This window comes from Streptopelia decaocto (assembly GCF_964273445.1).
Source record: "Streptopelia decaocto genome assembly, chromosome: 1".
Classification (NCBI taxonomy): Eukaryota; Metazoa; Chordata; class Aves; order Columbiformes; family Columbidae; genus Streptopelia; species Streptopelia decaocto.
This window is the reverse complement of record NC_138663.1, coordinates 197,872,942-197,896,395: the sequence shown is the minus strand read 5'-3', so window position 1 is coordinate 197,896,395 and position 23,454 is coordinate 197,872,942. Positions and strand designations below refer to the sequence as shown.

General features: G+C 39.6%; 1 protein-coding gene across 1 annotated transcript in view; it reads left to right on the top strand.

Moving 5' to 3' along the window:
• Positions 1 to 828: 828 nt before the first annotated feature.
• ARHGAP42 (Rho GTPase activating protein 42) overlaps positions 829 to 23,454 on the top strand; it is a 163,518-nt gene continuing 140,892 nt past the window's right edge. Inside the window, exon 1 of the mRNA XM_082051268.1 lies at positions 829 to 1,345. Within this exon, the coding sequence (XP_081907394.1) occupies positions 1,192 to 1,345 (154 nt within the window). The 5' untranslated portion in view covers positions 829 to 1,191. The remainder of the gene's footprint in view (positions 1,346 to 23,454) is intronic.

The following is a 23,454-nucleotide window of genomic DNA, read 5'->3' as shown; positions in this document are numbered from 1 at the left end:
AAACCCTGCACGTACATTTGTATACATACTTGCATACTGACAGGGTATGTCTGGAAAAAACTGCTCCAGATAAACACACAAGAATCATCCAAACTGCTTCTGTTTACTGAGATAAACCCACTCATGTACTTAGAAAAACACAACTTTCCTATAGTAACTAGGCTCGCAGCTTCTTGAAGCTCCTCTCCAGGACGGATTTGGCACAGCTGTATCCCCCATCGCAACTAAGTGACATGGCAGAACATGGACGTCCCTATCTTTTAGTACTTCCCTGGTCTCCATCTCCCTCTCCCTTGCTCCTTTATGCTGCTCTACCGTCTCCTCTCGCCATCCAGCTCCCCTGGAGCAGTGCCCTGACAGAGGGCACACACACACACAGCAGCCAGGCCGCCAGGGCCGTGCTGGGCTCTCATGGAAGATCCCCCGGAGCGCCCGGGCTGGCTGGCCTGAGCCCCGCTGCTCCTCCAGGGCAGCTCCCGTCCGCACCAGGGTGGGCTGCTCTCCTCCACACCCGCCTCTCACATAAACCGGTCTCCTCCAAGCACACGGTTTTAAATCCCCCTGAGGCTCCCAATCCGTGAGGTGGATCCCCGCTCCCTGCCTTCCTCTGGGCCTCCCAAAGCCCCAGGTAAAGGAGCAGACGAGTGCCAGCCCTCGGGCCCGTGCGGACCCTCCGCCGCTCCTCCCTCACCCCGAGCCGGGCCGCCCCAAGGCCGCAGCGCGCCCGCCCGCGCCGCCGCTGGAGGGCAGAGCGCGGAGGGGGCGGTGGCGGGCGAGGGGCGGGCACTGCCGGGGCCGCATCCCGGCGTGTGAGCATGCCGGGGCGGGAGGAGGGCGTCCTCGGCCGGGCCGGGGGAGGTTCAGGCTGAAGTTAGGGCCGGGGAGAGAGGAAGAGGGAGCGCTGCCGGAAGCGGCGGCGCTGGCGCTGGGAGCCCGCGGAGTTCCGCGGGCAGCATGTAGCTGGTGACAGCCGTCCGAGCGCGCCGCCTCCGCCGGAGCCGCCGTCCAGTTCGCTGAGGGGCCGGTGCAGCGGGTCGGGCGCTTCTCCGGGGAGGCGGAGGGGGCGGCAGCCGCGCCTCGCTTCGCCTCTCCCCCACTTTGCCCTCTGTCCTCGGCGCCGTCTCTCGGCTCAGCGCTTCCTCAGCCCGCCGCCCGTTCGCCGCCGGCCGGGGGGCTGCGGCCGCCGCTGCCATGGGGCTGCCCACGCTGGAGTTCAGCGACTCCTACTTGGACAGCCCGGATTTCAGGGAGCGCTTGAAGTGTCACGAGATCGAGCTGGAGAGGACCAACAAGTTCATCAAAGAGCTGATTAAGGACGGCAGCCTCCTCATCGGGGCCCTGCGGAGTGAGTGGAGCTGGGGGCGGCGGGCAGGGGAAGGGGCTTCTTTTGTTTGAATGGGCGCCGGGAGCGGGCTCCCCTGCCGGCAGCCGCTGAAAAGCGCCTCGTAAACTTTCTCCCCCGCTCCCACCCCGCCGCTCTGCCTCGCCTCGCCTGCGGCGGGGCTGGGTGGGTGTCCCGGGGGAGCGGGGGCGGCGCGGGGCCCTGCCCCGGCCTGCGGGCCCGGCCGCGCCCTCCCCGGCGGGACGAGCGGGCAGCGCGGGGGCCGCGGCTGCCGGGGGCGCGTCCGGTCCAGGCGGCCCCGCCTGGGGACGGGGAAGAGCCCGGGCTGGGGCTGGGGGCCGAAAGTGGCGATGGAGGTCGCTGGATGGACTGGGCGCATAGCGCTGCCCGCGGTCTCTCTCCGGGACGCTGGCTGCTAGTGAGGTGTCTTCAGATAATGGAGATGCCCATCATAAAGGGGCAAAGCAAGACACTAAAGTTAGTTTTTATGAAGAAAGTTTCTATCTCACGCCCGCCCCCCTTCATGTATTAGTTTAACTTCTATGTATTCTCAAAGATTATGAAAGCAGAGATAAGGGTGCACCGTTTCATGCTTTTAAAGCTCGGTGAGTTGAGCACTGACAGCTCCCGGCCCCCCCGCTTTGAAGAGCTTAAAGTGAAAACTAGGAATTGCCATGAGCATTGCTAGACCTGGCTTGCCCTCATCTCCTCTAACTCCTGGCCACCTACTTCTCGTCTTTAGTCGCTTTGGATCTCTCTTAGCTGTTGCCTAGAGCTTTCCTTCGGGTAGAACAGAGAAATAACTTAGAGCTTCTTGTGCTGCAACATGTTGAAGGAAAAGAATCACTTCAGTCCTTAAAAATATCTGCCACATTTACATGGTGTGCTGTTTTTTGTAGACTGAAGGGTAGCAGTATTGGTCTATGTGGACAGGGAACAGGTGTTAATCCTCTGTGCTCACAGGGAACCTGATGATGCTTACCTGAAGTCTAAACTAAAAGTTTGTCCATTTACTTGGGACAGGAGGTCAAATTCTGAAGATTTCATTTGGCCAGCAGTAGGACTGAATGTTAATTGTACTTGCTCATGCATCAGCTGTACATAGTTTATTTACAGCACTGCATTTACATAAAGCAGCTACTGGCCTTTTGAGACTTTTTCATATAAGTGCATGAATTTCTGGACACATCTCTGTTTTAGTGTGTAGCTGGATACAAATCTAGCGTCTTACGTGAACTTGTATTAAATTCAATAAATTCCCATATCTGTGCCCATAGAAAATGTGCATATATATATATATAAAATCTAAAAACTTGATAATAGATTTTTCTTTCCAAAGCAAGAAAGTTTGTTTTTTCAGTTGTACTTTAGGTCTTTCTCTATGCTAAAAAGTTTTCTACATAAACCAGGAAGTTTGAGCTTGCTTTAAGTAGTAAAAATTTAAGCTTAATAAAACTTAGTATTACATACCTGATCATGTGAGGTGGTGTTCCCAAATAGCAGTGACAGGTTAGGATACCACATGGGTACATTTTTGGCCTGGGCTAGCACTAGAAATTGACTCATTTTTGTTCCAGATCAAATATGAACAAATACAATTTTTCTTAAGTTGTCAAAGAAAGACTGCTGTAGAAGGAATATTTTTGAGAAGTTATTTAGGCCTTGATTCTGAAGTGAGTAATCTCATTACTTTTGTGAAGGCTGCTTGTGAGTCCTTGCTGGATTTAGACCTTGTTATTTACATGTTCAACAATTCTCTCCCTCTTCAAAGAGAAGCAGTATTTCTTTCACGTAATGACTACTAAACTGGCAAGTTCTCCTGATTTTTAAAACTTTTTAGTTCAAATGTTACTGTGTTTGCCACAATGCTTATTGTGTTCTATTTGCAACTTCGAGATGCTGTATGCTATAGTGTCATTTAGCAAAATCAGGTCTGCTCTGGTGTAGTAAGAAATATTTCTCCTTCATCTGAAATCCTTTAGTTGTGTGACTGTGCCTTCCACAGAGTACTGCCTCAGCCCCTGTGTTAGGACAACTGGCAAATATCTGGATTTTTCTCAACAAAATAGAAATCCTAGCTTTATACTGTACAGACTCAGGTGCAGGTGCTGCAAGGACAGTGTACCTGTTATGGCAAGTAGCACTATTGTGTATTTCTTAGAACAGAGAACTTTTGACTCATTAAAGCACACTAACTACTCCTACTCAGCTTTCAAATCAGTGGAGTGTGAGGCTTTTTTTTTTTAAGTTGTCTTTGAAGATCTAATCAAACAGCAGAGGAAGTAGTTTATTTTGGTGATGGACTCTTATAATTTGGTCTTTGAATACTTAATAACCTACAAGCCCTGAAGAACAACAGGCATTATTTGCGATGTTTAATCTCTTTAGGTGATCTAGGAATTTTCATTTACATGTTGGTTTTGAGGATCAGTTCTATTGAGGGAAAACTTCAGACTGTGCTGCAGAGCTTCAGTGAAGATGAGTTTTGAAACATGTCCTTCCTGACCGTGTTTAGAGAAGAGACAGTGAAGCTAACTTAATGTACTTAGAAAATACTATAATCTTTTAAAGTTACCTAAATGTAAGATATTATATGAAACGGCAGTGCGTGCATGTTTTTTTCAGATAGAATTAAACTTCTGTATTACAAAAGTTACAAGATATTAATTTGTGCACAATCCAGTATGAGAGAAGTTACGGTGAAAATGCAGTGTTTACAAGTACGTGACAAAATATTCTGCAAAAAAATGAAGGTTGAACAAATACACTTAATGTAATATGCAAACATTTTGCATTTTAATTGTTGGAGCGGTCCCAAGATTTTATTTTAATGTTCATTCTAAAGAATGCTGCTTTCCAAAGTAGTATGTAGAGCTGTAATATGTACCATTGTGCCCCGTAAAGCATCCGTTGACTATTGTGAATGCAGCAAAAGCTGACAATACTAGGATTGATACAAAATCCTCATAATCTTCTCCTAGTGTGTTGTTTGTTTGTTTTTCTCCAATGTTTTCTTCTCTTTCTAAATGTGTAAGACTCTGGGAGTACCCTAGAAGAGCATAGATTACATAGTCCAGTTTAGTTAGGTGTTAGCATTATGTTAGTAGTGTCTGTGCTTCCTTCTACCTTGTCCTACAATTAGGTACAACAGGCCTCCTTGATTATTAGGTAACTCTTAATTTCATAAGTTCTTCAGATGCCTGGTTTAACAGATCTTTCAGATACATGTTTAAAATGTATACATATATGCTTATATACTTCACATAGGGAAGTCTACCTGTAGCTGGACTCCTGAAGCAGAATTGGAATATTTCCTTCTTATTGATTCCATCTTGTTTTCAGTTAAAACATCAAGTCTGTTTTTCCTGTACTTTTTGCTAGTAGTGTACTTTGTAATTTCGTTGTAGTTGCCTTGCAAAGAAGCAGCCTACTCACGATCATGTGGATTATAGAGGACATTTCATTATAGAAATACTTGTATGCTTTCAGTTTTTGTAATAGGCCCACTGTTCTGCCAAAGTTAATGAATACTATATCCAACAATCCAAAAAAGTAACATGTATATTGCTGTGCAGAAGCGTTCAGTTTTTCTTTCTGACTTTTGAGGCCTTCTCTCTACATCTTAAGTCCTACTTTAGCAATAAGTTCATGTATTCAAAGGTGAGAACTCCATAAGTTTTAGTTAAAATGGTTAAAAGTTCAGTGCATTTGCAGCTGTTTTCAGTAATGGTTTACCTTTTAAAGTGTTCTAAGATGGTGTAAACAGTAATGTAGTTTACAGTAATGCAGAGATGTGGTGTAATATAAATAAGATTTAACAGGTATCTCCATGAATTTATAATTTAGTAGCAATCATCAGTACTTTAATTTTACTACTTCACACGTGGAGAAACAGAGAAACAGGCACAAGGTGGAAATACCATCTTTTGTAGGGGGTGTGAAGGGGTATGTTTTTTACCAGAGTTTTACAGAAATTCTACACAGAAAAGACTGCCTTGAAACTGTTTTGACATACAGTTTTCAGGGATGATTTTCTGCTCCTCTCATAAACTTAATTATAAAAATACAGTGATGAACCTGGCTATATATAGAAATTTTGGGGGTTAGCTGGCTGGAAAAAACATAAAGACAAAATTACAGTGTAAGAACTTATCTTGTTATCTCTCTTGGGATTTTTTTTTTTTTTTTAATGCAAAAACCCCACTTTGTATCTTTCCAGAAAGATGCATTTTCCCAGATATCTTTGCTTCACATATTTTAATGAGATTAAATCTTTACAATGTTTTTTCCAGATTACAACTGGAGCAAGACTGAGTTCATTGAATAATAACAAAGGAGAATGATTGCTACCAACCTTATTAATTTAGATTCTAAATAAAGCAACTACTTCTTCATATTCCCCATGTGATACTAATGATGGCAAACATGGAATTATTGAAGTATAGCTTCCTAGTGACAACTTCAGAAACAACTCGCATTGTGTTTGAAAATCGATTGCTTTTACTTGTTTTAGTCATCAAATACAAAGATGCATAACTTGCCTTTCATGTTATGGCTGGGTGAGAGGCAGGGCACTACAACAGATTACATTTCTTAATCTCTAAATAAATGATTCCCTTACCAATGGGGAAAAATTTCACACTAAAAGGAAGTTGAAAGTGAGTAATTGGCATTAATGTTTTGAAGTCATCTGCTCTCGTGCTGTTCTGTTACTTCTGATGGGCATTTGTTCTGTCCTGCTCAACTTCTGCTGATGTCTGAGTTATCTATGAATTATGGACATAATTTTCAAAAATAATTCCAACAGATTTCAGCCTTTTATGCAAAGATGCCAATGATACGCTGGTTCTTGGCCAGAGAAGGAGCATTTTTGCTTCCTCTACTGTTTAAAGCAGCTGCAACCTGTGTGTTATTTTCTTTAACCAAATCTACATGGAGATAACAAATACTAGTATGCAGTGGACTGTTCCAGAGCACAGTATTTTCTGTCCATCGCATGATGTTTCATTTTGAACCAAGGATCCCTGCAAGTGAATTCCCGTACTGTCAGTAGTGACTGCTGTGTTAATAAAGTCCTTGAATGACTCAACATGGGTGTTCTTGTGCCTTAATATTGAAACAAGTATTCTTTAGAGAAATTTTGTAATTAGATTATGTCGGGCTACCAAAGGGGTGGGTTTGAGTTTCAGATGCCATATGAAATGATGTCTCTGCTTTAAGGAAATACTGCACATCTTTTTAAATTAGAATTGTCAGACTTTTAAACTGATTTTTGAAAAGGTCAGATGGAATCTGTTTCTTAATTGGCCGGTTGGCTTGTTGTCTACTACAAACTTCATTTGCTATGAATAAGATAAATGAATTCTATTAATAAGAGACCAGCTGCTTCATGAATATTGTCTTTACTACAATGGAAAATATGATGCTATGGTCACTGAACTTGTACAGATCTCTTGGGTTTTTGTGGGCAGAAGTACTACAGCAACTTGCAGTTTCCTGTAATAGTAAATGACTTTGTATTCATCCTGTGTGAAAAATAGAGAGGACAATACAGTCCTTCTTACTACTGAATGATATGTAAATCAGTGCTGTGTCTTTGCTGTTTTAGTTTTTCTTGTTGTCTCAAAATTGTAATTATAACAAATTTGGAACATAGGAGAATTGGGTATTTAAGACTATCATGGATTTCCTTTGTTAAATCCAATCTCTTGCTAGTGTTACATCATGTAACTCCCACATATCAAGCTTCATTTTAAAAAGTTTTTATCCTTACTAGTTTTGCTGGAAGGAGGTTCTAGAACCTTGTTACTCTGCGGGCTGAGTAACTAATTAAAAATAAATTTATTGTGGAAATTCAAACTTGTTTATGCTCATTTTCCTTTCACTCAACTTTTCTGCACTGTTGTTTACTTGGATTTGCTTGGGGAATAATCACATCCTTTCGCTAGACTGAACAAGCTGTTCTCATCCTCTTTTAAGAGCTTCTCTGGTTTCTTGGTCAGTTCAGTAGCTCTTTTCCAAGCCTTTTTAAATTTTCTTTTAAATGTTCAGGAGATCAGAAGTAAATGTATCGGAAATGAAAACAGTCTAATGTTTACACGTTTGATCTTTGCTCGTAGTATTCTGTGAGAACACCAATCATTAAATGAAATCAGTGTTTATAGTCTTGTTTTGACTGTGTGGTGCTATGGCTTCCTCAGCTCTGTGATAAAAGATGAAAAAGTCTTGGGATCTCATAAGCTGTAGCTGTGAAGGAAATATTAAACAAAAGAAAAATAGCTTGACCTTCTTCCATATTAAAATGAGACTGAGGTATTGTTGGGCAGTAATCTAAATTCCCATTGGCACCCTGTGAAGTGCAAATAACTTTCATTAGAAAGATAATATATTTCACAGCACGTTATGAACTCTGGGCTATGTTACAATACAGTTTTACAGATCAGTTCAAAGTTATCAACTTAAATCACTTCCCTGTCCTGAATTATGCAAACTCATGTTTCACAGGACACCAAAAGCCTAAACAACATGTTGTTGTGCTGGTGTTTTGCTTAGTAATATTCAGTCATGGGAAATGGTATGGAAATTATGTGTGTCTTCAGAAGTCTTGTCTTCTTTTAGCTTAAAATTGAAAGCAGGATACAAGGTGCTGTGATGCCTAGGTCATATAGTTTGTTCTACTACTGATGTTACTTGATATTTTGCAGGTTGCTTAAAAGAGAGGTTTGCATGTCAGATGTGCAGTGTGGTGTCTGTTTGCAAAGGTACTCTTCTGTTCACTGAAAGATACTATGTAAATGAAAGTAGGTATCACCAATAGGATTATTTTCTTCAGTCGAGAACCTCTAAGTTAAATAAACATCATGAAAAATAAAACAGGTAACAGTAAGAAGAATCAATGTGGTTTGATCCTGTATTACAGGGATAAATAAGCCTCTTATTTTAATTATTCTTTGCCTTTTGTGCTGTAGCAAACTCTTTCTTCCTTTGGTTTCCTGTAGGTGATGACACCTCAAACTTAGTTTTTGTCTTTTGTTCTTTCTTTTTTTTCCTCCTCCTCTTTTTTACCCTCTTTCCCGCTGTTTTGCAGACACAAGTCCAGTGTTCAGTGTCACTGATACCTCCCTGCTCTGTGGTAGCAGCCAAGCTCTCCCAAAGTCAGGGTTGAAATGTTAAATCAGATTGATCTCAGCATCAGCCGTTGAATGATGTTGAACAAAAACATTCCTCTTTTTGGATGTTTGCAGCAAAACCTTTTCCTGGTTGTTTCTTATCTAGATAACTTCTGTATAAGTTCTCATCTTCTCCACCTAAATTATTTTACTGCCATAGTAGCTTGGTATCATGTGCTTTACAGGGCGACTAGTTTATTAGATATATTGTGGTTTTGTGTTGTGTGGGGTTTTTTTTTTTCTCTTTTTTAATAAATAAATCTTTTTACTTGTGTAAAAGAGAGATCCACTAATCTGATGCAGTTTATCTTTGATAAGTCTATATTGCCTTTTACCCTATATTCTATAAAGTTCTAAGCTTTTAATTGTTCTTCAAACAGTGTTCCAAAGCACTTATTGACTTTAAGGTCAAGCATTAGTGGTGGAACATGATTCATTATCTTTGTTTCTGAAATATATTGTTTCTTCCCCATGAGGGCGGTGAGGCACTGGAACAGGCTGCCCAGAGAAGTTGTGGATGCCCCATCCCTGGAAGTGTTCAAGGCCAGGCTGGATGGGGCTTCGAGCAACCTGGTCTAGTGGAAGATGTCCCTGCTTATGACAGGGTGGTTGGAACTAGATGATCTTTGAGGTCTTTTGAACCCAAACCATCCTATAATAGGTATATATTTGCTATGAGAGCAGACTCTTTGACTTGACCAATTTAAATCTTGGGTACCAAGTCTTCCATTATCATGTTGGAGTTTTATTGTTAAATTTTATCTGTCATAATCCCTGTTTGAGTTTATGGAGCTCTTTCTTATTTGTGTGATGGTGCTCTACCTTATTTGCCTTTAACCTTTTGCTTACGAATGGTGAGCAGGAGAGAAGGGAGGGGGAACCCAAGAACTCTACCTCCTTGGGATGTACTGTTTGTATAAGCTGTTATTTTGAAGCCATGAATGTTGTAGAGGGGTGATATTTTCCCTCTAGGGCTAAAATGACTTTGCAGGAAGCATGCAGGTGGAACTTGCTGCTTTGAAAAAGGTTACTCCAAGCCTGAGGTTATCTAGTAAAAATAATTGTTCTCTTCTTGAACCTTTTCATGTCTAGCACTATTGCTGCCATTAAAACAAGCTGTATAGTGATGCTTGAAGAAAAAATTGAAATATGCTTCCTTGTCCCTCTTGTGGATTACTAGTTAGCCTATATACAGGGAAGCTAGAGGGCTATGGAGCTGACCTTCTGGGGAACTTGGAAATAAGTAAGACTTGAGTTTACTGTAGGAGAGGTAAAATACCCTTATACTGGGGAAAGGCAGAAATTGTGAGAATATTTGATACTGCTACAGCTAAAACCAGCATGCATGTTTAGAAATACATGCCTTTGTCAAATATTTTACCTTCTAATATAAGCTGTATTAACTTGCATACTTCTATAAAGAGTCTGTTTTAATAAAGAAAAATTATCTAATGGCTCCTTAATAAAAATTATAGTTAGCTTGTAATAAAGACTTTGGTTTGTTCTGTGTATCCAGAGGTGCTTTTGTGAATCTTGTCCTGTGGTATGTGTTACTCTCATAAAAGGCTTGTTGATAGTTGCCAGTCAGTGCTTTCAAAAGTTGGGGACTGGCATTTCACAGTACCTCTAATGGGTTGGATTCTCCACTCAAGTTGTGCTCTGAGGAACCAGACAGTGGAGAGCAGGCAGAGGTCAAGTAGTTCAAAACAGACCTGAGGAAAAGAATGACTGCTTTCCACTGGTAACAGATCCACTTAAACAGGACTTGGTTTGATCCAGAACAAAGTATGTGAGGTTAAAATGATATTTTGGGAATATTCATTTTTTATTAACCAAGTAGACATACTTTTACTGAAATGTAAAATGGCTAATACTACTTGCCCCCCTGCTCTGGGTCCCAGCATATTATTGTCCAAGCCTGCTTGTAAAACTAGGAAAAAATAGTGCAGTTTTGTAAACATCAATACATGAAGAGATGTTTTTTGATTCATTAATCTCCATCTAGGAATTAGTTACTGGGTATATTGCACAGGTTGAATATTAGAATATGTTACCTTAATTTCATAATTTTATTGATGTATTCAGTACAACTGAAGTAGCAAGGAAGAGAATGCGCTTCAGCTTCTCAACATAATTTTGCCTTGACAGCTGCCAGTGCTTTGCTCGAGTTTATTGAGGAAATTCTCTGGCTTCTGCTTTTTGTTTTTTTAGAAAGTATGGTGAGTCTCCTGTGTTGAAAAACTCGCTTTTCTTTTTTTCAGAGTTGGATCACATCAAATTTCACCTCTGTTGTATTTGCATAATCTCTTTGGGGGCATTTTCAACAAGTCAAGAAGTAGTGAATGTGGCATGGTTACAGGCTAGTTAACATTGACTTTGAAAAGCAATTGGTTGGTGGTGGAGAAGGAGGAAGATGACTGTATTTAATAAATGGCGCATGGGCTTGCAGACTGACAGATACCGGAAATGTATGATCTCTGCAAGTATAAGTTGAAGGGTTTTATGGATATTGGCTCTATTTGTTGCATTTATGGGTGTTGAGTCTGATTCTACTGCTCATTTTCAGGAAAATGCTGAAAAATTTTGAAGGCCCAGAGAAGACCCTGTGAACATATAAGGAGCACATGAAAGTGCTCAAGCTCCATGGAAACCACAAACACTATAAAGCATGTTTTTTGCAATTGCTTAATTGGAAGAGAAAGTTAAAGATTTATATAGATCACAGAAAAGAATCTTGATGGAGAGTTTCTCTATCTAACAGACCAAGTCATATGAAGATCCAAGTGTTGGCAGAAGCTATACAAGATTAGAAAAGTGCAACTGTGAAGTTAATAAGATATTTCTTGGACTGTGATAGACTTTTCAATGCTAGAAGCTCTTAAATTGTTTTTTTTTTGTTTGTTTGTTTGTTTGTTTTCCCCAAGACGCAGTCCCATTCAGTTATGCCTGAAACTCCTGCTCAGTGTGTTGATCGCATTGCCACCTTCTTGCCTTAGAAAGAAATGTTCTCAGTCTACCTTCAAGTCTTCAAGTTTATATTAGTTGAATGTACCTGTGTATATGGAACTTTGAAATCTGTGAAGAATACATCCTTAAGCCATTTTATAGATTAATATTTGTCATGTTTTAAAATACTTTCAAGTGGGGCTTCAGATGGTTCCTTCGGTACTCTCCTTACTTCAGTGTCATCATCATGTGACTTGAAATGGAGGTGATATGCTGGAATAACCATCTTGGGGAGGTGGGGTTCGTACATGTGGTGTGGGTTTTGTGTTTAGTTTTTTTTTTTTAATTTTTCTCCTTAGTTTTGAATACCAGACTGGATGCTTTAATTTAGTGTTTATACATGCATGTGCAAATATGCATTGAAACGAAACCAAACAGTTGAAGATGGCAATACTACCTTTATTTCCATATACACAGACACTAAATAAATATGTCCAGTTCAAGTTCCTATGCTACACGTATGTAAAGATAACAAGACTAACATTTTTTGAAAGATCCTTGATGTTAGGAAAGTGGGGTTACAAACGTAGCTTTGTTAGCCTGTTGAGATATGAATTGTCTGAAGTACTTCAAACATCTTAAAATTCTCATACTTCTTGTACCTACATTCACAGTATCACAGTATCACAGTATGTTTGGGATTGGAAGGGACCTCAAAAGATCATCTAGTCCAATCCCCCTGCTGGAGCAGGAACACCTAGGTGAGGTCGCACAGGAACATGTCCAGGCGGGTTTTGAATGTCTCCAGAGAAGGAGACTCCACCACTTCCCTGGGCAGCCTGTTCCAGTGCTCTGTCACCCTCACTGAGAAGAAGTTTCTTCTCAAATTTAAGTGGAACCTCTTGTGTTCCAGCTTGATCCCATTACCCCTTGTCCTATTATTGTTTGCCACCGAGAAGAGCCTGGCTCCATCCCCATGGCACTCACCCTTTATATATTTATAAACATTAATAAGGTCCCCCCTTAGTCTCCTCTTCTCCAAACTAAAGAGACCCAGCTCCCTCAGCCTTTCTTCATAAGGGAGATGCTCCACTCCCTTAATCATCTTGGTTGCCCTACGCTGGACCCTCTCCAGCAGTTCCCTGTCCTTCTTGAACTGAGGGGCCCAGAACTGGACACAATATTCCAGATGTGGTCTCACCAGGGCGGAGTAGAGGGGAAGGAGGACCTCTCTCGATCTACTAACCACCCCCCTTCTAATACACCCCAGGATGCCATTGGCCTTCCTGGCCACAAGGGCACAGTGCTGGCTCATGGTCATCCTGTTGTCCACCAGGACCCCCAGGTCCCTTTCCCCTACACTGCTCTCTAATATGTAATCTCCCAACCTATACTGGAACCTGGGGTTGTTCCTGCCCAGGTGCAGGACTCTACACTTGCCCTTGTTAAATTTCATTAGGTTATTGCTTTGTCATCTACTAGCATGAGTGGTTTACTTGGAAAATAGACAGGTACACTGATTTAAAAACACAGAAGTGTGTCTCCAAGCAAATTCTTGTAGGCATTAGAGCTGCTGCATCTTCATGCTGTTTGGGAGCCTAAGGTCAAATGAGAAATCCAAAATATTTCATTTTATGAAGAGGAGTGTAGGCACAGCAGTACATTTCCTGTTTACGTAGCCAGATCTTCTTTGTGTGCTGTGAGATTTACTGATACACTCAGGCAGGATTTTTGAGTTTGCACTGTAAGCTGTAACTTTTGTTACTTAGCTCCCTGCAAATGCCATCGTCTGCACCCTGGCCAGAGTGATGCAGCTCCATGTGCCTGTGGAGAAGGAAACAGAGATGATTGTCATCTAAGTCTTGCCATTTGTTGTTTATCCCTAGATTGCTGGATTGAAGATGAAAATGTTAAGGCCATGTTTAAGTTATTTGTTTAGCATTTCTTTGTTCAGGTTTCATTGGGAAGTGAAAAAATACAAGTTTTGTAACAGGTACAATTTTCTCATTCTTGTTCCCCATGTGCCAAGAGACAAATTGGTCTCTAGTCTAAGTAAATTTAAACTACAAATCCATGGAATCCACTGACTTCTTTTGGTCCCATGCAAATTAAAGAACTTTTAATTTTTATATTCTTGAACAATATCGATAACTGTACATAATAAGACTTCTTCTGCTTAGTGCTTCCTTTATGAAGTTGAAATACAGCCGATTAAAAGTGTGATTATTTTTATTTTATTTATGTTGCTACAGCACATCAATGATGTAATTCTTTGTTTTGTTCATTCAGTTATTTTCTCTCAGTGCAACATATCCAAAACCTCTCTGGGAGGGATAATCACCTTAAATTTACAAAAAAAAATGCTGCAAATCACATCTTATTTTCCATTATATTTCTGCCAGTTTCTAAATAATTTGTCAGTGACGTATGGATTATGTGAACTGTCACAATTCCTGTTGTCATTGGCACTCCAGAGCTTTTTTGATTTGTCTTCTGTAAGAAGCTACAGTTTTCAGGGCACCTTGAGACGTTACGACTATTTTACAATAAAAACTCGCCTACTTTTGTTGCCTGTCTTGAGGAGTTGTTGTGAAGCACTGAGTACTGTGGTGATGCACTAAGCATCAGTCTTGCCGTATTTTCTGAAACATTTATTGTACCCAGAGGAATTCCATGATATTTTGACAAACTCTTTCCGTGTCCCTTTGTAAATTAAAATGGCACTTAAGCAATGATATATTTGTATAAAGGTGATGAAGTACAAGACAGCAGTGTTAGGCTTACTAGTGAACACTAGTGGGTTGGGGTGTGATGTTTTAGTGGCTTGAGGAGGTTTTTTTTTAATTTTTAAACATACTTAATGATTCAGATATCTTTTTTCATTATTTTTTCCCCATTGTGTGGAGGGACTGTGTGCGGTGAACAGGAACGATGAGGATCTATACCAGTGGGAAATGGAGTTTCTGCAAAGCAAATCTCATGTCTGGATTCCTGGCAGATCTAAAAATTAGACCAGTTGAATGTCCAGTTTTTGCTTTCTTCTTGTCCCAGTTATCCCACAGTAAAATAAAGCCTGTGGGTTTGGGAGTTTATCTTAATATTATTATCTATAAATGTGTTAAATACAGTTTTTTTGAAAGTTGTTTTAATTTGTTTGATTTGGGTATTTCTAAAAAGTCCTTTTTAGTGTAGGAGTGGGATCTTAGATGATCAGTACTTTTAAAATAAAATAGCATAGGAGGAGTTTTTTTTCCTGAAGCTAGAGTATTCAGATAATACTTAGTGCAGTAGAACTTGTCATACTGCTGTATGTCATACTAGCCAGTAGAAAATTTGTCATACCGCTTTCTTAAATTTTGTTAGAAGTATGTTGGATCTTTAAATATGAAGTCTGATCCTCCATTAACTCCTTATTAATTCCAGAATAAGGATTGCATTTGTGTGTGAGAAATTCAGGAGGAGAGGGATTGATGGTGTTTTTACTACTTGCGAGATCCATGTGGAATTGGGTCTCTCCAAAAGCTGGTTTCTGCTTCTTTGAAGGATGTCAGGTGTAAGGAGAGTGTGGTTGATTTTTATTTTTTTTTGTAAGAAAAAACCTTAAAATGATAAGACTCAACAGCTTTTCCATTTCTGCAAAACCTGATTGTTTCTACACGGAACAAATTATTTCAGTCAGTAATGAAATCTTGTTATTACTAAAATACGCATTGCAGATTTTATGAGGCTGCTTTAGAGATGTGTTGGCATCTCTGCACTTCAGACGTCCAGAATAAAACTGGCCAATTGGTGATTCACGCAAAAGTACTCAGCATCTAAAATACATCAGACAAGGAGAACCTCTAAATTGCAGTAGCCACCTGCTGGAGTTCCCTCACCCGTCCTCAAATAACCCGTTTTCAGAAATGGCTTTATCTACCCGGGGCTTGAGTGCAGGTGTCCTGTTGGGCTCCACAGCAGCCTGTGGCAGCCAGCCAGGAGTTTCACCATGTGTGTGCTGCAGGGGCCGAAGTTCCTTTGTCTTGTGCCTGCTGCTTGGTTATTTTGTCTGATGATGCTAATTTTTGTTCTATGAAAAATAGTGATTGCTGCCTCCATGCATTGCTGGTGCTGTTCATGTGTGGGGTTTTTTTGTGTGTGTGTGATTTTGTTTGTTTGTTTGTTTGTTTGTTTTAAAACTTTTGTCTCTTTCTTCTTCCTTGCAGGTTTTGTTCCCCAGCTACTCTGAAAAGTTTCTGTCTAGTTAGTTTCTGCTTTTAAATAATCAAATCTGTCCCTCTGGTTGTCTTTTGCCAACATTCTTTGTGCCTTTTTCATGGTAACTTCATGGAATAGTTGAGGTGTGAATGCATGAAATAATATTTTCTACTTTGTGCTTTCTTTGTCTAATTAGCCTTGGTATTTTTGACTGTTCCTCATCATTGAGTTGACATTGGAATTACTGTAGACAGTTCTCTTACAAAATCTTTGCAGAGTATTAAAGCTAATGTAAATCCGATCACTAAGTGGATGTAATTGAGATAATTTTTTCCCATGTGCATTAGTGTGCGCTTCCTAAATTTTATTTTCTTCTATCCTCTTACCTCCCTGACATTTAAGTTTGTGACATCCTTCTGCTGCTTTTCAAGAAAGGAAAAAATGAAATTGATTATAAACGTCATTATAACCATCTATTACAGCAGCAAAATATGTTATTCAGTATTAACACCCTTTTTCCAATCTGATTTCCAGATTCTGTGATGGCTCTGATAAATAGTAAGGCTTCTTTGATATCCTGAAAGGAATTATTTGGTGGAAAAGAGAGATGTCAATAGTGATAATACAGAAAATCTACTAAAATTTGATTCCGTTATGAGAAGCTGCCACAGAGTTAAGTACTTGTTGCTGTCTTTGTGCACTGGCAGTTGCGAAACCAGTTTGGTAGGTCTCTCCTGTGAGATTCCAGATCCTTGAATATTTTCCTGGCTTAAAGCCCATGTCCTCTTGTATTCCTTTCAAGACGAGTACCCTCACTGAGCTGGAATATGCGCTTTGTTGTGTTCATTACTTCGCAGAACTGAATCTTCAAGAGAAGTTTTCTGCAACCTTTTCTATGGCTCTGCTACTGCCATAGCATCCTTAAAAGTTTTGTTTAGTTTGTAAACTATACCAGGAATACACAGGTTGCTAAGGAAATTTTCAGGATTATATAGGAGTTACTGGAATGTGACTTTTAGAAATATGTATCAGAGATACAGAGTACTTGAAAAGCTGTTATGTGAGCACCTCTTGATATTCCTTTTTCTTGTTTGTTTGTTTTTCCATCCAGATGAGTTATGTTCATGTCAGGGAATAGTCTTCCTTGATGTCATATTAATTTGACTGGTTCTGATAGTGTGGGGCTGTTTTTGTGGGTTTTTGTTGTTTGTTTGTTTTTTGTCCATGCGTAGAAACACTTCCTATCAATACCAGTTCCAATATGTGAAGTATTTTGGGGGCAGTTGTGTGCGATCTTTTTGCAGTGATTGTCAGACACCTTTTCTGCGGAATGTGAGTGTGAGTGGTGCAGGCAGCCACCTTTCATCATTATGTACTGGTGGTCAAAATCCTGTATTGAAGAAAATAACACTAAAAACTGGTTTCAAGGCCCTTGGCTTTTGAATTCTTTCTCTTTTTCCTCCATTACACCCTTCCTAGAAAAAGAATAACCTATGGACAGAATACGCTTTTTAAAAATTCTTTTTCGTCCCCTTGCCAGTAGTTCAATCAAACTTGAGAGTGTCTCAGTAGCTATCTGCAAGTATTTGAAAGGGTAACATTAAGGGAGAAGTGATTTGAGTTCTTAGTCTGTGTTGTCTGAGGGATATTCCTGTTTACAATTCACAATTCTGATTAATTTTTTATTAAACTGAACGCTGTAGAAGCGGCAGTTACTCTCTGTAAGTTCTATGTTCAGATGAGGGCAATGAAAATATTTACTGTGAATAGCATTGTCCAAATAGGTAGGTTTTTGGAAAGATGACCATAGCTTAGAAAACTAGTTTTGTTTCTTTTGTGTATTGGAAAGGTTTTGGACTAAAGTGATGTTTCCCGGAAGTGACAGAGAGAAACTCAATATTAGTGCTAGCATTTGAAGATGGAGAAATATAGAATTGTAGCATAGAATCGTTTTGCTAGGAAGAGACCGTCAAGATCATAAAATCCAACCACAACCTGGCACTAAACCATGTCCCTGAGAACCTCATCTATCTGAAAAGGTGGTATGGGAGGGGCTCAAGAAGAAAGGAAAATATTTGGGGCTTCTAAACTAACCAGAAAATATCAACTGGGTTCAGTCTTCACGGTTGCAGACACAGAGGAGAAGGAAAAACCATCTCAGGTACCAGAGGTTGCCCAAACCTGACAGTTCAGGAAATCCTAATCAAGACAGTGCAGTGTGCACTGTTAGTAGATATCCATATTCCTGCTGTGCTTTCAGAAGAAGGTTAGACTTCTTTTCTTCTTCTTGCTTCAGAATTCGTTCTCAGGACTTGTTCTCCTTTCCAATATACAGTCCTGAGGAAGAATTATATAAATTATGCCTTGCAGGGAAAAAAACTTGTTTTAGCAATTCCATAGTTAAAAAATATGCCAGACTTTCTCCATACCCTTGGGAGTAAACACCCAGGAGAAGATGAACGATATCTGGTAAAATATTTCCACGTTATGGCCTTTAGGTGTATCACTAGGAATTTTTTTGAAGAATGTCAGAATCTTGTACTATTAGAGGCTTAATAGCTCTGCTCTTCCATTTATCTTTTAAAATCTGAAATTCCATAGCAAAAAGAATGATCCTATAACATGGTGAAAACATGATCTGAAAAGGATGGAAGTATTTATCAAAGTTTTCAACAGAAGATTTAAGCATAAATACAAAATTATAAAATTATTCTGCCACTTGTGCATACAGATTCCTGCAGTGCTTAATTAAATGAATGACCAGGTAATACGTTTTGTGTCTATCACTTTCTAATGCAGACTATATATGGTATCTGTAGTATCTCTGAGTTCGTTACATTACTCTTAATTTTATGCAGTCTTCATTCTATACGTTATTTTCAGTTAATGCTAGGTCTGTTATTCTGTTATTGTACTGTTCTTGTTCAAATTAAAAACGGTATCTTGTTGATTTTTGGATTTTTTTATTTTTTTTTTTCCCCTAGGTTATCTTTTGTTACTTCAAATATTATCTGTGTTGCATAGCCTTCTGCATTTAATTTTAAAATAACTTGTGTCAGTGATAAGTTTTATCGGGAAGAGTTCTACCAGGCCATGCTGCAGTCACGCAGATGATAGTGATAAGGAAATATTCAGGTAACCGTACTGTTCTATGCTATTGCAGTAAATGTACTCTTATTTAATTTTTCTTGCAATAATCATTTACAGATACACTTGAAAGTTACCAGAACTTCAGGCTAAAAGATTTAAGAAGCCAGAACGGTCTTGAACCCTTCTGTTTTGCTTATCTATGGGGAAAAGAGGATCTGAGTATTATTCACATCCAGAAACATGTTCTTTATTTTCATTCATGAAAATCATTAATTTTAAAATTGCTTTATTGGGTATATTTTGGGAAGCTATATACCAACAAGTAAAGTTAGCAGCAGCAGCATCTCTTAGCCACTGAAAATTCAGTTCAGGCAGACTTCTTAAACTGAAGTCTTTACTGACTTTCGCTACAAAGGCAGAACTTCTGAGGGTTATTGTTAGATTTTGTTTTCTTTCAGGGAAGAGAAGTTTCTTTTTTCGTGTTGGAAGTAGGAGGAGGAAGGGAAAAAAAAGGCAACCTGAGTGTCATTACTGAGAAAAGGGCACTGTAAGTCACCTTTTTTGTTTGACTTAGTTGGTGTTCTCAGTAAATGTGTATGTCTCTTAGTGGCCTCCAAAACCAATAGGAAAATAATGCTCAATGAGACTGTTTATGTCAAGCTTCATATTGGTTCTCTCATCTGTATTATTTATGGTTACTGCTTCCTACACTAATTTTGAGCAGTCTTTACCCGGTTTATAGTTAATATTCCACAGTGATCTTTTTTCATATTCTCTTCCAGTCATTATAAAAATGGACAGCAGAACACACAAGATTAATTTGTGTGTTTAGCTTGAGGGAATGATATCAAAGTTAAACTTTTTAGCTCTTTGGCTGCTAAGTGGTGAGCACGACCATCTTGCATTGAGGTAGCTCTGATTACATCAGTGTTCTGGGTTCTTGTCTGTGCAGAGTGGATCTCGGGAGTATTGTTTGGTATTGAAAGGTGCTTGTTAAAGATTTAGCAAGCCTATCTTCGTGCATGATGAGCTTGATAAGAGATGTTATGATACATTGTATTTTAGATAGCCAGAGTATCCCTGTCCTTAATAAATAAGCTATTACAACAGTCAGCAGGAGTCATTATGGTCTCTCTTGATAGTGCCTAGATTGGGGGTCCTTAATTCAGAAACAATTAACAAAGCAGAATGACTCCTTAGGGAGAAACTATATATTGCCCTGCATGTGAGACTCGAAGATATCTATAAAACCATATGCTAATTGGATGCTGTAATTTTAAATAAAATAATTAAAAGTAATAAAAAATAACCTATTTAGTGCTATGTTTTTCTCCTCTTGCAGCCAATATTATAATGTACTCTGCCTGTGTCAAGGAAGCAAACATGAGTGTTTTGAGAAGAAGGTGTTTTACTTGGCTACTCGTGTGGTCAGTTGAGTGATTCAGAGATCATGGGCTGTTCACTGATTCATGTTTACTTACATGTTTAACTGGAGATGAAGCAGATTTGCAGTCAATACACATTGATCTCTGAAAGGATGATTCATTGCAGTTAAGCATTTTAAATGTTCATGAGAGTTAAAAATACTGCATTTGGAAAGCAATGTCCAAAATCGAGACTACCATGTTTGTGATTTGTCAGTTTGGTTCATATTGCTTTTTGTAAACAACAAATGTTGCCTAGACTAACTGGAACTTTTTTCCGCTACAAGAATTCCAGTTCTGTTTTAAAAAGAATTGATGATTTCAGAATTGCATCCAGTTACAGAACTTGCTTGGTTTTGATCTTGCTAGTGTTTCCCATGTTTTTATGAAAAGCATAACTTAATGGAAATCTTCCCACTGGTATTAAATGGAGGGTAGAGAAGCCAGTATAAGTACTGCTGGGCTTTTGAAGTGGAATCTACAACTCCTTTAAGCAGCTTTTCATTGAGAAAAGGGAGAGGAGGGTGTGCTGGAATGGAAATCCAGCCAGCCAACGAGCTGTGAGTCATGCAGAGCTTGTGCTCCAAGTGCAGCTTCTTGTGGCCTGCTGGCGGGAAAATGATGTTATAGTGATGTCAGGGCCATTCTGCAGTCAGTTTTTGCATAAAAATACAGTCCTCTGGTTAAACACCAAATTTTGCTTTATTAATAATTTCATTACAAATAGTTGCTTCAGGTTCAGAATATTTCGATCTTTTTCTTCATCCTCCCGATGAATTTTTTAATTATTAAAACTTTTGCACTGTATGCAAAAACAAAATTGGTGGATGTTTTCCAAAAGCATTGTTATCAGCTATTTTAGTGTTGTTTTGTATCTTTTCAGAAGGAAATTTTCCCATTTTCTTGGAGAAGACCCATCTGGACTTCCCCTAGAACTTAGATGCAAGCAAAGAAGCTCTCTATTTCCCATCTCTTCAATATTCCCTTGAGCATTTATTCTTGAGATGGAGCTGTGATGAGGTTAGATTGAAATCTTAGTGGGAATTAATCTCAATTAATGGGAATTAACATGATTTTGCGAAAGAGAAATAAGATTCTGTAGGACCTGAAAACTAATGGAAACATTTTTTATGCAAAAACCCTATATTAAAGTTATTCAAATGTAAACTGTTCCAATTAAGAAATATCAGAGCTTAATTGTGCAAACCTTAATTGTTCTGTCCTGTTCTTGTTCCATTCTTCTTTTGTGTTTTTAAAGATGTTTTAACTAAAGTTTAGCAAGTGGCTGTTAAGTAACCAAATATGTTTGTTTGTGGTGTGTTCCTCATTTTCCTAGAGACTGACTGCAAACAGATACACACCACTAACTGCTGCAGCTGAAGTAACTGGGCGTTCTGTAGGGGCTGCATTAAATGGGTCAAAACAAGATTGTGTTGCTTTTTACTTTGTAATGAGGTTTGGATTTTGTTTTCTCCTTTTAATATAAAAATCTACTTTTAAAAATTATGCCACATTGGAAGAAAAAAGTTGCAGCTCTTTTGGGGACTGGGAAGTGTGAGGAGCTGCATTCTTTCCAGCTCTGGTTACTATCTCCTGCTCTGAAGGAATGGCATCTGGAATAATGGGCACGAAGCAGGGACCCACAGGGCTCTGCCTAATCACCAGTTCCGTGTGTGGCCTTGGGCAGTCTTGTTTTCAGCATCTCCGTCTGTCAAATAAGGTAATGATGCTCTGTATGACATGAACATATCCTCCTTTTACTGTCTTCCTAGACTTGGATTGCAGGAAGGCTGAGATAATTTTGTATTTATTAGAGGACTTGGATGGTATGCAGTAAGCCATAGTGCAAGGAGTAGAGGAGAGAACAATATTGAACTCTGAGGAGAAAATCAAGTATTGAATAGCTGTCCACATAGTGGCCATCCACATGCTAAGAGTAAGTTAGGAAAAGTTTCGAAGGAGGAGGGTGAAGATAATACATGTGTGAACGGAGTAAAGCTGTATAATCAGTCTTCATTTAAGCCATTTGGGCTTGGTAGCCCATATCAACTGTTGACAGCTCTTTATTTGCTAATGCAGTTATTCTTAATGTTAAAAGTTATGCTTAGCATACCTCATAGCACAAATAAACAAGTCTTTGCCGGAAGAATTACAGCCTTGTAATATGACTAAAGGCACAGTGGTCCACCTCCTCTGGCTCTGGAGCAGTTAAAGATGGTACAGCCTCCAGCTGTCCATCATCACTCCTCCCCTGGAGAACATCTCCCATGGTTCAACCAGCAAGATAGAGCATCTTCGTGATCCTTGATTTTGCAGTGTTAAGTCAGCTCTTCTTCCTTTGTTGTTGTTCATTGCAAAAATAGGTGATCCTAGATAGGTGGCTAAAGAGAGCTTACCTATGGTGGCGTATTGGCTCATCCATGAGAGTGAGAACATCCTGCTAACAGATGGTGGTCATCAACTAATGGTGTCTTGAGTTATTCAAGCTATAGTAAAACATACACATCCAAATCTTCCTACAGAGAGCTGAAGAACGACCATGCAAGGTCAGACTTGAGGCTTATCTGGTGTTATATCCTGTCTCTAGATACAGCTGAGTGCTGTGCTGGGAGCTGGTTTGTCTCTCATGCACAGCACGGGCTGCTGAGGGGAGGATAAGAACCGGCAGAATGTGGGGAAGCTTCCGCTGTCCCCGGCGGTTTGAGGCTTGAAGATTTCCTGGGCGAAGGATTATGGCTTTAATAGCTCTCAGTGGATTTTTTTTTTTCTATGAACTTGTCTAGGTCTTTCTTGAACATACATAGAATTTTTGATATCCACAGCATCCGGTGGCAGGGAGCCTCATGATTTCAGTATGCATTTTACGAAGAAAAGCATCTTCTTTCTTTGTTTTGAGCTTATTTCTTGCTATGTGAATGCCCTTTTGTTTTCACTTTGGAAGAGACAGCCACCATTTCTGTAATGCTTGTGAGTTTTGTACAACTTTTAGGGCTCCCCAGTTGTCTTTTCCAGGCTGGTGGCTGAGTGCATTTCTTTAAACAAGATATTCTTACCATTATTTACCTTTACCTCATTTCCCTGTGCTTTTCCCAGATACTCTGGGATGGTGTCAAGGAATAAGACAAAAATCTGTATATAATGTTTAAATGCAGGTCTCTCATGAGTTGATGGAATGATGTTAATGATAATTCTGCTTCTTTTTCCAAATTTCAAATAATTACTAATATTTTTGTTTCTTGCCTGGACCTGAGCATAGAGTAATAAAACAACCTAGTTATTATTTATC